Raw genomic sequence first — 17,524 nt, forward strand, 5'->3', positions numbered from 1 at the left:
CAGCTTGATTTTGTTCAAAAAATGATCGAAATAATTAGTTTTGCTTAAAATTTGAGCTCCCTTGCGCCTATAGTTAACCTATTGTTCCTATAGTAGCACTACTGAGAGAAACTATTTTTTATTATACGAAATAATTAATGAATTAAGTACTTTTTTAACATCAAACGAAAGCTTTTGACCCACACTTTCAAGGAAAAATATAAAAGCTTTGTAAATATACGGTTTTGATTAGTATTTTTCCAACGCCGTGATGCTAGTGCTACTATAGGAACAGAAATTAGAAATAGTGCTACTATAGGCACATGTATTCCTATAGTGGCACAAGCGATAATAAATGCAAACATATGAGTTTTCGCAGTTTTCATATTTTTCCCACAAAACCAAGATAAAAAGCCTTCAGATGATGTAAAAATAATGACGCTAGCGTTATTTTTCGATTTTATACGAATATTTGTTCTTAGCTATGCGGCTATTGGTACATCGACCCTATGCCCAGGGAAGTCAAGGACATTTCCATTACACAAAGATTCTGGATCGACCGGGAATCTAACCTAGACACCTTCAGCATAGCTGTGCTTTATAGCCGTGGATTCTAACCACTCGACTAAGGAAGCCCTCCTGAGCAGATTGTTATCTGATGGTGGGGAAACAAATACCAGAATATAGAATAGCCAGAATTCTTCCAAATCATTTCAAATGTATAGAAATCGGTTAATACTATAATCAATAATCCCAAGAGACGGACCAGCCAAGGGCTGAAAGTCTCGATAATAAGAACAATTCATTCATTATAATCAACAAAGTTTTGACATAGAGAAACAAAGACTTATTTTGCATCAGCCTATACCTATACGCATTGGCAATATGCGCTGTTCCAATCAATCATGGTAGCGGGTTACTAACGATTTATAATAAGCTCAGCTCTTAATTTATCACACTGAATTACTTCGTTCATCATTAGCAGCGTTTGTACAAATTATTTATAGAAAGTGATTATGTATGGTAGTATTAATATATGTATTTATCTATATTGTTTCAGTCACAACGTCAACATGGGCATCACCAGTTGAAACCGGAGGACGCCGTTTGGTCGGAGCCAAGGAATGCACATGGGGCCCAACCTATTGGTGCTCCAATTTGAAGTAAGTCCGCATTCTTTTATATTTTTTGTTTCGGTGACTATTATGATACTATTTATTGTGTACTTTTTTACCACTGGACTTCGAAGTGCGACTTCACAATCATGTTGATATCTTCAGAACACTTATTCTTTGATTTGCGCTGAAAGCACTGACTCGATTTTCAATCACGCAATTTTATTAGCGTGTCCGTACTTGTAAAAGCTTCTGCGACAGTCCAGTGGTGAAAGAAATGCGTAATATAGTCAATAATATTATAATATGGATTGACAGGACCTTCCTTAGCAGAGTGGTTAGAGTCCACGGCTATAAAAGAAAGCCATGCTGAAGGTGTCTGAATTCTATTCTCGGTCGGTCCAGGTTCTTTTCGTAGAGTAAAGTGGGGCAAAAGTTCGAGTGGGGTAAGAGTTTCTTTTTAAGATTTCTAGCTCAATTCAAAACAAATCTTATTAACGTCATGGGGGTTCGAATGCTATTCAAGTAAGAGACTTTCACTCCAAATATCATAAAAATCGATTGAGATTTGGAAAAATTATGGCTATTTGTTGTTTTTCGACGTGAATATTGTAATTTTTGGTCTAACTTTCGTTGCATGGAACCAATTGAAGATAAAATATTTTTCAATATTTTATGTGAGGGCGTTTCTAGGCCTATCATAAGGTTGCTTTGAGGTGTATTAGTTTTAGCATAAAAGCTTGAAAACAATTTTTGGCCCATAGTGGGGCAAAAGTTCGAATCAGCGGAGCAAAAGTTCGACCCATGTATAAAATCACGGAAAAAATTGCAAATTGCCTAAAATCCACATATTATCTTCAAATTTATTTAAATTTGTCTGATCGCGTGAAAAATGTCACCAAAATTTTACATTTCCACTTAGTATTGCGAAAAACTGCTATTTTTGAGTATATTACAATTAACACGGTTTTGGGCAATTTTTCGATAAAAATTTAGTGTGTATTTTCCGGCAAACATAAATTTACGGCTGGTATAAAGTATGCCTGTCATAAAAAGATCGATATTTTGTGTTTTAGCCAGCGAACTTTTGCCCCACACTAGATTCCGAACTCTTGCCCCACCGGTGGGGCAAAAGTTCGAATAAGACAATCAATTTTGAAACTGTTATAACTAAAAATGAGTAAATATTTTGACACAAGTTTGTTCAGCAAAGTTATAGCCAATATGTTGAAGATTCACTGTATGGTATTTGTTTTGTTTTAACTGCTATTGTTTTCCTGGAAACTTTGATTATACCACTAAGGTCGAACTTTTGCCCCACCTTACTCTAATGGAAATTTCCTAAACTTCCCTGGGTACAGAGTATCAGTGCTCATAAGAATACTAAGCTGAGAAGCAGGCTCTGTCCCAGCGAGGATGTAATGCCAAGATGAAGAACATAATATGGATTTTGTGGCTAAAATTATTTTAATATGGCTTCATAGCTAAATCGTCATCCTTGGTTTGTAGTTTTTCCAATTGGCGGGAATAAAAAAAGAATTGGATCTCAAACGTCAAGTTACGGAAAGATTAATGATCGTTTTAATTTTTGACTTTGTCAGTAATGTTTGATTTCTACGTTAATCCTGTGAAATTTATAAGGTTTTAAGAGCCTCATGCGGCTTCGCAGGATGAGGACCACTGGCAATAGATAGACTATTCATCTATTACCCCCCTATTGCATTGACTTATGCAGCAAAATGAAAGAAAAAATGTTGGCTAGAGTTAAAAGTACAGTGATCTTTATATGAGAAAAACTTTGATTTCAAACGAAAAAACTCCTTTTCTTGTTTTCGAAAATAATGATGAATTCTGTATCTTAAGCATTGCTTATTATTATACAATCATGCAAAGTGATAAAATTGTTAGTAGTTTCCTCGTTGAATCACACTGATCCCTAATTAAGATCTTCGATTCTCTTCCTCAAGACGTGCTTCTGTATTGGTCATCCAGAAATACTAAAAAATGATCATTGTTCTTACATGAAAATATCTTGATCCAACATCGTCGTCTCCTAATGTTATTCAAACCGAATTCAATCAGATTCGAATTTGCATACTTCTCGTCGTTCAGCCGGCAGTTTTGGAATGCAGAGTATAATTTCCACCGAATCAAATTGATCGTGCCATGACTAACATGTAGTCGTACAATGCGTCTAGAATAGCTTATGACTTAACGTCCGAGATCGCGGATTTTCTTCCTGTTTTGACCTAGATATTTGTTTCCATTTTAACTCGGCTTATCATCATCACGGTCAACAGTGCGAATGATCGCACTTAAATTCTTATTAGCACCCTTGTTTGTGAAGCATCTACAGCTGAACCAAACATTATTTATAAACAAAGATTTCAAACTCGTCCGTTGGTGGACGACACTGATGTCTGATAACAGCAAAGCAGAATCGGACAGGCTGACGATTACTCACTCGTCCGAGTTCAGTTTATGTGAAGTCCGGTACGTGCGACTCAGCGTTTTGATAATATGCATTTGTATTATCCGCACATACAGCCATACCAATGTAATGCGAACAAGTATCAGCCAGTAAGCCAGACGAGCAGCCAAATGGAAGCGCAAAAACTGAAAAGGTTATCACATTGGCGCGAAGTGAATTCACAACAAAGCGCAGTAGATATAGCATTTCAGCTTACCATTGAGGGGGTACTGACTGCTCTACTATACGTACCGTAATTTGGGATGTAAATGATCAGTTAGATTCAGTTAAACTTTTCTCAAAGGCACCCAACTCCATTTAGAATTGTGTTTTGAAGGCTTTGTAGGAAACGATATTCTTAAACTTGGAATCAAGATCATCACAATCCTTTTCAGTATAAAATGATCAACTTAAGAAAGTTATTTATGGACTCAAAAATGTATGTTGAAATATATGTGAAATCTAAAATTATTCAAATCGGCCCATGAACAACTGAAATCTAGCCCACATAATTTGATCATTTTGTATGTAAAAACGAAAAAGTAGTAAATGTATTGTTCTATACTGTATATGAGTTTTACAACCACATAAATTGATTTCTTTCATGCAGGATTGGTCTTAATACTTAATTTATGAATTTCACTAGCTTTCACTAGGGATCAAGTTCACCCCAATTCACGGTACTTACTTTCGCATCATATCAGCCAGCGCCGCATCTGACGAATGTTAATTTATTGATTCTAATACTCATCAGATGACTCGGCGTTTGCCGATGTCTGAAACATTGTGTCTAATGATTTTTATATGGTTCTTACAAATATATGTTACGCTTTCGGTTTCACTAGTCGTTGGATATGGTTAAGCGACAAATGGAAGACAAGTACAGTATGGACCCGTTTTAGTTGACACCAATGGATTACCTGCTTTGCTCATGTCCACAGTTGATCAGCAGAAGTGTTCTCATTTAATTTTGTTTGGGGAAAGGCATCTAACTTCAAATATCTTCTGAATGGAAGATTTAATCGAAAAAAATATTTGGCAGGCGTGATAGCACAACCGGAACCAAAAATTTTTCCGAAAATAGTTCCCAATTTTAAGAAATAATTCGTTAGATGCATTTCGCCATACAAATATTTTTCGCGTTAGAGTAAGGTGGGGCAAAAGTTCGACCTTAGTGGTATAATCAAAGTTTCCAGGAAAACAATAGCAATCAAAACAAAACAAATACCATACAGTGAACCTTCAACATATTGGCTATAATTTTGCTCAACAAACTTGTGTCAAAATATTTACTCATTTTTAGTTATAACAGTTTCAAAATTGTTTGTCTTATTCGAACTTTTGCCCCACCGGTGGGGCAAGAGTTGGAATCTAGCGTGGGGCAGAAGTTCGCTGGCTAAAACACAAAATATCAATCCTTTTATGACAGGCATACCTTACACCAGCCGTAAATGTAAGTTTTACGAAAAATACACACTACATTTTCATCAAAAATTGCCCAAAACCGAGTTATCTTCTATATAAATAAAAATGGAGTGGTGTTTGTATGTCACGAAATGGCTTGAGAACGGGTCAACAAATTAACGCGAGTTTTTCACTGATGCACTTCACAAGGGATGCGACGTGTTCGTGTGAGGAAAAAGTTCGGAAAAGTCTTCGGAATTATCGGGAGAATGGGAGAACACTAAGGGGTCATTTTGTATGGGAGCTTCCATGACATTTTTCAACAGCCAACTTGATGGCAAGACGAAGTTTGCCGGGACCACTAGTTTGTAATATACTCAAAAATAGCAGTTTTTCGCAAAACTAAGTGGAAATGTAAAATTTTGGTGACAATTTTCACACGATCACACAAACTTAACTAAATTTGAAGATAATATGTGGATTTTAGGCAATTTGCAAATTTTTCCGTGATTTTATACATGGGTCGAACTTTTGCCCCGCTGATTCGAACTTTTGCCCCACTATGGGCCAAAAATTGTTTTCAAGCATTTATGCAAAAACTAATACGCCTCAAAGCAACCTTATGATATGCCTAGAAACGCCCTTATATAAAATATTGAAAAAGATTTTATCTTCAATTGGTTCCATGCAAGGAAATTTTGACCAAAAATTACATTATTCACGTCGAAAAACAACAAATAGCCATAACTTTTTCAACTCTCAATCAATTTTTATTATATTTGGAGTGAAAGTCTCTTACTTGAATAGCATTCGAACCACCATGACATTTATAAGATTTGTTTTGAATTGAGCTAGAAATCTTAAAAAGAAACTCTTACCCCACTCGAACTTTTGCCCCATTTTACTCTACCTGTTAGCGACGGGGTTGGTGGTCTGATGGCTATCGCTTCTGCTCCATAAGCAGAAGGTCATGGGTTCAATCCCAGGCCCGTCCCTTTCCTCGTACTTTGTAGTTGTATATCTCTCACTTGCTTCTGTCTTCCATTCTAAATCTATCACACTCAAACTATTCGTTCATAGCAAACGCTAGAACCAGAGACGGACAAGAAACCGTTTCCCTAACGCTTCCATTCTTCCACGCGCATGCCTTTCCTTACGCCTGATACATAGGCAGTCTGCAAACCACAACAGCAAACCTCTCTCCCATGCCTTTCCCCCAATCCATACACTCCGCATGAACTAGCGTAGATGCAGTCGGACTCCACGGTCTACAGTGGGCTAGTTATAAGTGCAACATCATTTCCTCCCCCTTCCCCACATTGGTCTGCATTCTGACGTGACAGGCGCCATTATAGCCTAAAAATAGAAGATCACCAGCACTTATACACTGAAGGTGTCTGTTAGTCCCAAGCAGTCATTCGGTTGGTTCCTTGTGTAAGTGCAGCTGATCTGGCGATACTGGAGTAGCAACCACGGGCGGCCAATCAAGCTCAAGCTCAAGCTCATAGACAGACACTAGCGCATGTGCGTTACTATGTGACGAGTAGCGAATCCGGGTATGCATAGGGGCAATGGGGGCAATATGAACATACGGGGCAATATGAGCCACCCCGGTTTTGACCTCAAAAACAGTGTTTTAATGTCTAGTGTCGTTACGATCTGCTAAAGGATGCCTCAAATAGCCACCACAATAAAAACCGTAAGAATATTCGTTTAAACACTCAAGATATTTACAAAAATACTAAGGTTCCTATTGATGTTTTCGTTGTTGGTGAAACGTGGTTGAAGTCAAGCAATAGTGGTTTATACAATATAACTGATTTTAATGCTGTTTTTTCTTGTCGAGAAACATCGTCTGGTGGTCTTGCTGTTTATATTAAAAGTGGTTTGAGTTTTGCCGTTTTGAATAATGTTAGTTGTGACGGATTTCATTTGATCCATATCGAAGTCAAGAAAAATGGAAATTATTATGAAGTGGTTGGCTTATATAGGCCACCATCTTTTGATTTCTACCGATTTCACGAAGAAATTGAAAATATTTTGTCCGTTCAAAACAGTCGTCTTCGTTTCATAGTTGGTGATATAAACATTCCTGTTAACCTGTCCAATAATAATGTCGTTGTGCGTTACAAAAACCTCTTGGAATCATACAATTATAGCTGTTCAAATACCTTTGTTACCCGTCCAACCAGTAACAATATCTTGGATCACCTTGTATGTAACAATGATGTTTTGGGTCGAATATGAAATGATACTATTTTTACTGATGTCAGTGACCACTTACCTATAGTGTCTTCACTCGAAATCTATGGACCTAAGGAATCTGTTATACTGACTAAACAAATAATTGATAGAGATAAAATGAGTGCTCTCTTTACACAGTTTTTGAATAATTTTGTTTGTGGTGATAATGTTAATGCTTCTATCTCTACTATTACAAATACATACAGTAGTATTTTGGAATAATGCACAAAAATCAAGAGTGAACAAGTGAATTTTAAATCAAAATATTGTCCTTGGTTAAACCATTATGTATGGCAATGGATAAAACTTAAGCGTAAATACCGTAAAAAATTGAAAAGTGATCCTCATAACGAATACTTAAAAAGTATGTTCATCAAAAAAGAAATGTAAAAAGCAATTTTATGGGAATTTATTAGAAAATACTTGTCATGCCAAATTGTGGAAAAATTTGAACATTATGGGACGCTACAAGGCAGAAACTTGCATTGAGCTTAACATTGATGGACGCAAAACATCTAGCATCTCAGAAGTCTGTGATATGTTCAACAATTTCTTTACTCAAATCGGTACAAATCTTGCTTCAAAAATATCAATATCCAACTTAAATCCGTTGAGTAATGTTAAAAGAGTAGGGAGATCTATTTTTCTGAAACCAACGAATTAATCGACATTAAAAAAAAAAACTCAACGCGAAGAAGAGTTGTGGTTCAGACAACTTTCCAGCATGTGTCTTTAAGAACAATGCAACTACATTTTCATACATAATTGTTGATCTTTTCAACAAAATATTACAACAGGGGGTATTCCCAGATTGCCTTAAAATTGCAAAGGTAATACCTGTTTACAAGTTTGGTGACGCATCAGATCCAAGTAATTTTCGGCCTATTTCCACTCTCTCCACATTTAGTAAAATTTTCGAGAAATTATTAGTGAATCGTTTTATCAGCTTTATAAATCAAAACAATATTTTATATAAATACCAGTACGGGTATCGAAAGGGGTGTAGCACAACAACAGCAACAGTCGAACTTGTAGAATTCCTGCTTAGCAAAATTGACAGTAAGTGTATAGTTGGTGGCCTCTTTCTTGATTTAAAGAAAGCGTTCGACACGTTAACCCATAGAATTCTTCTACGAAAATTGGAATGCTATGGGTTCCGAGGTTTGGCAAACGACATTATTAAAAGTTATTTAACAGACAGGCAACAATTCGTAGCTATTGACGGTTGTCGTAGCTCTCTACAAACGGTTAATGTTGGAGTCCCGCAAGGGAGTAATATTGGACCGGTATTATTTCTAATTTACATCAATGATCTTGGAAACCTACCACTTCAAGGAATACCCAGATTGTTCGCTGACGATACAGCAATTTTTTACCCAAGTAATGATACTCCATCAATTATATCTTCTATAAACAGTGATTTACAAATTCTCATGCAGTATTTTGATTGCAATTTACTTTCTTTAAATTAATTAAAAACTAAATACATGTTATTTCATTCCCCACGTAAAAAAGTAACTACACACATGAACCCTTCTGTTGGACAAGTTGCTATTGAGAAAGTTTTGAAATTTAAATACCTAGGCTTAGTGCTTGATGCCAATCTTTCATGGGGAAGTCACATAGAACACATTCAAGGAAAAATTGCTTCTTTTTGTGGTTTGATGTATCGAGTTAGACCATTTGTCCCTCGGAACGCACTTCTTAAATTCTATTTTGGTTGCATACACTCCCATCTTCAATACCTTATCATTGTCTGGCGCCATGCCTGCAAATCCAAGCTTAAAAAACTACAAGTCCTACAAAACAGATGTTTTAAAATAATTTATTCTCTACCACAATTGTACTCTACAAACCAACTTTACACAAATTTAACTCACAAAGCACTTCCAATACGTGGATTATGCGAACTTCAGTCTTGTTTATTTATCTACGATGTCATAAAAAATCCCAACATGCACCATAATCTGATTCTGAATAAGGTACCGCGGGGCAAGTGGGTAAATGGGGTAGGTGAAAACAATTGATATATTTTACTGAATATGTGAATTAACGTTTTTAACTCATGCGTAAACCTTTGAGGCCATTGAGAACATTACGATAGGTAAGGGATTTCTGAGATTTTTCAGTCATTATTGCATAATAGAGCGAAAAATTGTTAACCTGTCAACTGTTAGACCGTAAAAAGTTGGCGGCGTACAATCTTATTTTAATATTTTCAGTGGAAAAAAGTTGCGGAAAATAATTTCCTGTACCACTTCTTAGTTGTCCTCTGTGACAGTTTCAAACTGCAATAAAAAAAGGTTTAGAATTAATTCGACGTAGACCTAAAAATAACTAAATTTCAACACCGTCAATTTTCTTATCAGGTGGGGCAAGTGAAAAGTTTCTCATTGGAGATTGAATTTGTGTTTTCTCTTTAAGTAGCCATAAGTAAATATGATTCGCAATTATCATAGAAAAACATAACGTGCTGATAATTCAAGAAACACTATACTCAAGCGTTAAAAGCTATTAGAAATCATGGAACTTCTCTAAAAGATGTTGCCAAACAACTACTTCGGGCAGCCAATTAAAAGGAAGACGTTGACTGAAAAGTTGCAATATTATAGAACACACGGAAATCTCGTGGAATGTCTATGTAAAGCTAGTTCGAAACATAAAAATGGAGTATAGGTCTATCCACATAAAAAAGATTCGAAATACGTTATTGAAGGATTCCGTTTGATTTCTCCCGAAGAGTTATCCGACGTCATATCCGACTTTCTCAAAAAAAAATAATAAAAATAATAACGAGCGGTGGAAATTCTACAGAGCAGAAATGCAATTGCTGTCCTATAATGTAAGAACTAACATTGGAAATGTTGCAGTTATAATGTTGTCGAATCATTTCAACTAACATAACTGAACAGAAGAAAATTCAAGTGAAAAGAATAACATTTTCTTTGTTTACATGTTACTTATGTTTTTGTTCATTGGGAAGCCTTAACAAATGTAAAAGTTAATAGAAATCGTGAATATAGCTGTTTGTTTTTGAATTTATTGTTTAAAACGGTAAACTTTTCACTTGCCCCACTTTTGGGGAAAGTGAAAAGTAAGGAGACATTTTTTAAAAACTTTTTCTGTATTTTTTTCTTCAATTTTTCATGAAAATCAATTTTAGCATGCTGCTTATATTTGGTGGGAGTCAAGCTAAAAAATATACACGACCTCATTTGTTTCAATTTAAAGTCTCTAGAATTTAAAGAATCTCAACTATGCGAATTCCATTACCCACTTGCCCCACGGTACCTTACCAGAATTCGCGGACACAATACAAGGTATGCTAATAATTTAGTTAGATCCAGAGCTTCTAGTAATCTTGGCCAAATGCGAATATCCTTTTATGGTCCTACTGTATATAATTTAATTCCAGAGCAATTGAAACTGATAAATAGTAGATTATTATTCAAAACAAGTCTTAAACAGTTTTTCAGGTCCAAAATTAATTCCTTCCTTTTATAAAACCATATCAACTGCCAGATTCTAGCTACATTCTTTTGAAGTACACTCTATAAAATGCGATAAATTGTTGTGTTAAATATGTCGTATTATTTCTGTTCAATTAAATTTCTAGCGAATCAGGGATCCCTTTAAAGGAAATCAATTCCACTGGGTATCCCTAGTTAAGTTATTATTGAAGTATACCTTACACACACCGATCAGCTTCTTTTTTTTTGTTTTCTTGTTAGTTTTTTAGAATTTAAGTGAAGATGAGTCCACTACCAGGGGGCTCATTAACAGAGCTTTTTGGTGTGGGGGTAAGCGGAGGGTAAAAAAAAAATGTACAAATTTGTCCTTTGTCATGAAAAGCTTATAATTTTGGCAGTTTTTAATTAAGCCTATAAAACAATTACATTTATAATTCTGGTAAATTTTACCAATCCATTGTAACTTCTGATCATAATGAACAGTTCGTGAGCGAAATTAGATTTGTTCGTAAACAAAATTATTGAAAAACCATTACAAGTGGAACACTTTGCTAGAAAATACGTTGAATCAAGTAGCGCAATTTAGTACTAGTATAACATGGTCTGTTTACTATGTATTATGTATCTTTTAAAAATAAGCCGCTAGAATCAATAATTTCAAGCAAAGCTAATACAATTTCCTTTCCAATAATGTACTCTTCACCACTAACTCTTCTCTATACTGTTTTAAATAAAAATCAATCGATTGCATGAGGTGGCTCATACTGCCCCGTAGGGTGGCTCATAATGCCCCATATGGATGGTAACCACGTTGAAAAACATGGTTTTCCAAAAAGTTCCTGAAATAATTTGCAAGTTGATGTTAACATTATTTATCGATGTAACATGGAAGATAACATTTTATAGTATAAATCACTTGCATTTAAACCATATTTTTTGCTGTTTTTCTATGCATTCCATGACGTTTTCCTTAGGCGGCCCATATTGCCCCGATCACCCCTATAACCCATTGCAATGATCTTCTTACTGCCATCGATCACTTTCCAATGAAAGTTGGTGCAAATTTTTCACGTTTTCCTTAGAGATGTGGACGATCGTGGGTAATACCTTGACGTATTTTTTTACATTTAGGTATAGTACACAAATTATTAAATGCCAAAACTGAAAATGTTTTACCAAGTTTCCTCTAGTAATATATTCTTTTCGATTCTATTTTTCAGAAATGCCAAAAACTGCGGAGCTGTTACACATTGTATACAAACGGTGTGGGAGAAACAGAAATACCCCGTGGATAACGATGAAATTTGTAACATTTGTCTGGACATGGTCAAGCAGGCACGTGATCAGCTCGAGAGCAACGAGACTCAAGCCGATCTGAAGGCCGTTTTCGAGGGGTCGTGTAATTTGATCCCAATTAAGGTTGTCCGGAAGGAGTGCAAGAAAATGGCCGACGATTTCATTCCGGAACTGGTGGAAGCTTTGGCCTCTCAGATGAACCCGAATGTCGTTTGCAGCGTTGCAGGGCTCTGCAATAATGCAGCTATTGATAAGATGCTGGAAGAGATGCCCGCCGTGAAACCAAAAGATCAAGACGACGTAGATGAATCTTCAAGTGAGAGCGAGGAAACCAGAGACGAATTCAGCTGTGAGAAGTGCAACAAAATTGCTGGTTTAATTACCAATCGCTTCCACGCTACTGATCGCGATCAAGTGCTGGAAGGCTTCTTACGGTTCTGCGGACAAATGGGTTCTTTCTCGGACGGATGTTCCAGCATTGCTCTGACTTATTTCAATGAAATTTACGAACACATGACCAAGCAATTCAATGCCAAGAATGTATGCCACATGTCAGGAGCCTGTGCTAGTCAATACCATCAACATGAGGAAAGCCAGGAAATCGAAATCCGACCTATGGGCGGTGTTGGCATTATCAAAGTTGAGAACGAACAACTTGTGGGTGACGATATTCCTTGCAAGCTGTGCGAACAATTGGTTGACCATTTGCGCGATTTGTTGATTGCGAACACCACAGAGCTTGAATTCAAACAGGTTTTGGAAGGACTCTGTAAACAGACCAAAGCTTTCAGTCAGGAATGCCTAAATATAGTCGATCAGTATTACGAAGAAATTTACAGCACTCTGGTACATAACTTGGACAGCAACAGTGCATGTTTCATGATTGGCGTTTGCCCGAAAGGATTGAACAAAGCTTTGGATGGACCAATCATGCCAATTGTTCCAGTACGAGTTGCTATTATTCACGAACAAAACGCTGCCAAGCGAATGCCTCCGAAGAAGTTGCTCGGAGAAAACGAACCCAAATTATCGGCAGTTGAAATTCAACAAGCTCAATTACCAATTGATCGATTGATGGGCGCCCCGTTGTCCATGAATTTGGTGGAGAACGGAAAATTCTGCACTCTTTGCGAATATTTCATGCACTTTGTTCAGGAAGCATTGAGCGAACCAGCTAATGAGGATGAGATCAAGAATGTGGTCGGTACAACTTGTGAAAAGCTTCCGAAGGCGATCCGTGGCGAGTGTCATAACTTTGTCGATCTTTATGGAGATGCGGTCATTGCCTTATTGATTCAGTCAATGGATCCTCGAGAAATCTGCCCGCAACTACATATGTGCCCAGCTGCTCAGGAAGATATTGAAATTTTCGCTCCGGCTCAAATAGATGTCACCATTGATGCGAACGCAGGCAAGGATAAACCAACCTGTCCGTTGTGCCTATTTGCAGTCACGCAGCTGGAAGAGACTATCAAGAACGATCGCACCAAGGAGAATATTAAACAAGCTCTGAGCAAACTTTGCTCGCATCTGTCTCCGAAGTTGAAAATGGAGTGCAACGATTTTGTCGATACCTACTCCGCTGAACTTGTCGAAATGCTGGTATCAGACTTTACTCCCCAAGAAATTTGCGTATATCTGAAGCTTTGCGTAGACCAACGTCCGGATTTGAGTTTACTCAACATGGAGTTTGACCGCGATTTCCGTCAGCAGCAACGCACTCATTACGATATCGAAACGAACGAAATTGCTGATAATACCGTAAACGGTCAAATTACTGTCGATCACCAGGCCACTGTCTCTTCTCCCGAGTGTCTCGTTTGCGAAGAAATGGTCAAAGAAGTCGAAAAACGAGTTAAGAATAAAAAGAGCAAAGAACAAATCAAGGAAGCTCTGGAACACGCTTGTGATCGACTGAAGAAGTACAAGACCAAGTGCGAACGTTACATCGATCAGCACAGCGATCAAATTGTGGATTTGCTCATGAAGCAATTATCCCCGAAGGAAATTTGCCACACGCTTGGGTTCTGCATTGCTAAGGAGATCGATGAATGTAATTATGATGAATAATTATACAACCTGATGAATATGTTTTAACATTTTTTTTTATTTTGTTCAGTGGAAGTTGACGAAGCTCTATTGGACTATGTCGTGGAACCTGGAGTCATGGTAGAGCCACCGAAAGAGCTATTCTCGCCTGTAGATGTGAGTGCAGCACAGGGTCAACCACCTCAGTGCGCCATGTGTGAATTTGTGATGGTCAAATTGGAATCGGAACTGGCTGACAAGAAAACCGAAGAAGACATCGAGAATGCTGTGCGCAGCGTGTGCTCGAAGCTTCCAAACACCGTGACCAAGCAATGCGACCATCTGATTGATCAGTACGGAAAGTTCATCATTAAGTTCCTGGCCACCCTTCCACCGAAAGAGATTTGTACCAGACTGGCGCTATGCGAGAAACAATTGGCCAAGATGCAAGAAAGTAATCGTATGTATTTTGCAGGGTCTTTTCATTTTTCAATATCGCTAATTTTTGTTTCTTCCTAGTTGAAATCATTGAATGTGCTGTTTGCCAAGGTGCCGTCAAGACGGTAGATGACATTTTGGGCAACAAAAAGATCGACTATGATATTGTTCAAGATGTGGAGAAAATCTGTAACACCCTTCCGGCAAAGTATTACGGAAAGTGCCAAAAAATGGTCGAAGTGTACGGAGTGAGCATGGTCCGCCAGTTGCAAAAGTACGTCGAAAAAGAACAGGTGTGTGTCAACATGGGATTGTGCAGTAATCCTACTGGATACGTAAAGTTTGAGGATGAAGTCGCGCAGGTGGATCATGTTGAGAAAGAACAGGCACATCTTGTTGGGCTAGACGAGTGTACCTGGGGACCAGCACATTGGTGTGCTACTGAAGAAAATGCTCAGAAGTGTAATGTACGTATCGAGTGTTTTACGTTCAATGACATGGACATGTGACGCTAAATTAACATGTTTTCCTTTCTTATTTTACAGGCCAGCCAGTTCTGCGCAAAGAAAAAGCTGGGCAAATGGCAGGACTGAACCGGTGTGAGCCAGCACTATTGAATAACTAGTAATTAGAAGCAGGGAAGAGCTTTCCGAATGAAATCGATACCAAGAAGTGCTATAGTTTGATTTAGGCTGTCCTGTTTTGTCTGTTTCTGGTCCGTCGTAAATATGATGGACTTTTTTTTGTATTTTATCTACATTCTTTCTAAATCATAATAGGAAAAACTAAACGATTTTCCGGCGTTCTTCAATCTAAAAATTTTAGAAAAGAACTGTTGCGAACGTACGAATCAGGTGATATAAGAAGTATGGTTGAAATTCATTCTAAAGTAGGATTGGAATCTATCCGGCTTTTTAAATTAGGCTGTTTATTTCATAAATCTGTACGTTTTTGTAAAAAGAAAAATGATTTTTAATAAATATAAATTTATAATAATTAGACTACTTGTGTTATTTTTTTATTAAAATGACGCTTGTTTCAATAGATATTACCGTGACATGGGAAAAGGTGACTCTGAATTACCCCAGTAGCAAAGTGGACAGTACTGCATCAATCGCGGATCACAAAGTCATAGCATATACTGACTGTTACTAAGTAAAGCCACGTTGAAGGTGTCTGGGTTCGATTCCCGGACGGTCCATCTTTTCGTAATAGGAATTTCCTTGACTTCCCTGGGCATAGAGTATAATCGTGCCTGCCACACGATATACGATTGCGAAAATGGCAACTTTGGCGAAGAAAGCTATCAGTTAATTAGTGTGGAAGTGCTCATTGAACACTAAGCTGAAAAGCAGGCTCTGTCCCAATTAGGACGTAATGCCAAGAAGAAGAATAAAAAGAGGCCCAAACAGCCGTAGCGGTAAATGCGCAGCTATTCAGCAAGACCAAGCTGAGGGTCGTGGGTTCGAATCCCACAGGTCGAGGATCTTCTCGGGTTGGACATTTTCTCGACTTCCCAGAGCATAGGGTAATACCTATTAGAGTACCTTCGTACCTGCCACACGATATAGACATGCAAAAATGGTCATTGACATAGAAAGCTCTCAGTTAATAACTGTGGAAGTGCTCATAAGAACACTAAGCATAGAAGTAGGCTCTGTCCCAGTGGGGACTTAATGTCAGAAAGAAGAAAAAGAATAAAAAGAACATTGATATTTCTACGGCTGGCGCTAAAATATAGTTTCTCCCATCGAGCTGAAATTTTGCATAGTGTGTATAGGACCTAAATGCAATCCAAAAAGTGGACTAGAGCCAGAATCTAAAATTTTGTCCCACACTAATGGTCACTTAAGCAGAGATGTCATTATCTAAATGGGATAAAGCCTGCTTTACAGTTTAGTCACAGATAACAGATGTTGAAGTCCGATTGTTAAACTGTATATGACAATTAACGGTCGTTTTGAATGACAACACAAGTAGCAACATCGTTGTGGCGCTGTCATCGCTGAGTTCCCATGACCATTCACCACTGACAGAATATGAAATATTTCAAGATACTGATATTCACCACTGATTGACGCAATTCGTTGTGTGGCGGCGCTAGTGATTGTAAGGAGTTTATGTTTGAATATTTACACAGGTTTTCAGGCATTTCGTGTTCTAGCATAAACATCTGTTATCTGTGGTTTAGTGTTCATATAAACACTTCCACAGTTACTAACTGAGAGCTTTCTTTGCCAATTAACCATTTTTGCATTCGTGTATACTGCCCATAAATGCATGTCAGTCTCACGTTTGCTGGATTTCCTATTCACATGGAACACTTATACTGCCCATAAACGCATAATTGTCTCATGTGAATAGGAAATCCAGCAAACATGGGACTGACATGCATTTATGGGCAGTATAGTGGTACGATAATAATCTATGCCCTTAGAAATCAAGAAAATTTTCAACTAAAAAACTTTCTAGGGACCAAGAATACCTCTGCATCTTCACAATCACCACGGGAAGGGTGTTTATTACTTATTAGTGAGGAAGGAAAAAGATCTGGGAGTCAACTTTGGTCGGTGATGCAAACCATGGATAAGGAAGCTCTTCACAATACTTGTGCATCATAAATTTCTCTACTGTTTTCGTATTTAAGGTTGGTTTGCTACTGACAAGAAAAGGAATCGCCTATCTCGATGCGTGGGAAATTTCTTCCAAGAAATGGTCCAGAAAATCACATTTTTCTGATCGTAGTATGCAGTTGAGAAGAAATGTCATTTCAAATGAGGCTCTTTGTAGGAAATTTCTTGACCCATTCAATCAAGAAGTTTCTTCACTTTTCTTGAGCGAAACAGCATACTTAGCTTTAAGCCTGATTCGCTGCTGACAAGTAATTTCTTGGCCTATCTGGATGCATGGAAAATTCCTGCAAGGAATCGATCAAGGAAGCGCTTTTTTCTGATCGCAGTACGCAGTTGAAAAGAAAAGTCAGTTCAAACGGGAGTCGCTGTGAAAAATTTCTGCAAGGAATTGGCGAGAAATTTCTTTAGCAATTCCTGTTCAGCAGCAAATTAGGTTTTAAATACGAA

General features: G+C 37.5%; 1 protein-coding gene across 1 annotated transcript in view; it reads left to right on the forward strand.

The window, feature by feature from the left end:
- LOC5576894 overlaps positions 1 to 15,416 on the forward strand; it is a 36,319-nt gene extending 20,903 nt beyond the window's left edge. Inside the window, exons 2-6 of the mRNA XM_021847593.1 lie at positions 1,040 to 1,142; positions 11,903 to 14,031; positions 14,098 to 14,466; positions 14,526 to 14,911; positions 14,990 to 15,416. Of these exons, the coding sequence (XP_021703285.1) occupies positions 1,040 to 1,142; positions 11,903 to 14,031; positions 14,098 to 14,466; positions 14,526 to 14,911; positions 14,990 to 15,037 (3,035 nt within the window). The 3' untranslated portion in view covers positions 15,038 to 15,416. The remainder of the gene's footprint in view (positions 1 to 1,039; positions 1,143 to 11,902; positions 14,032 to 14,097; positions 14,467 to 14,525; positions 14,912 to 14,989) is intronic.
- Positions 15,417 to 17,524: the final 2,108 nt, after the last annotated feature.

The sequence above is a fragment of the Aedes aegypti genome, chromosome 1, assembly GCF_002204515.2.
Source record: "Aedes aegypti strain LVP_AGWG chromosome 1, AaegL5.0 Primary Assembly, whole genome shotgun sequence".
Lineage (NCBI taxonomy): Eukaryota > Metazoa > Arthropoda > Insecta > Diptera > Culicidae > Aedes > Aedes aegypti.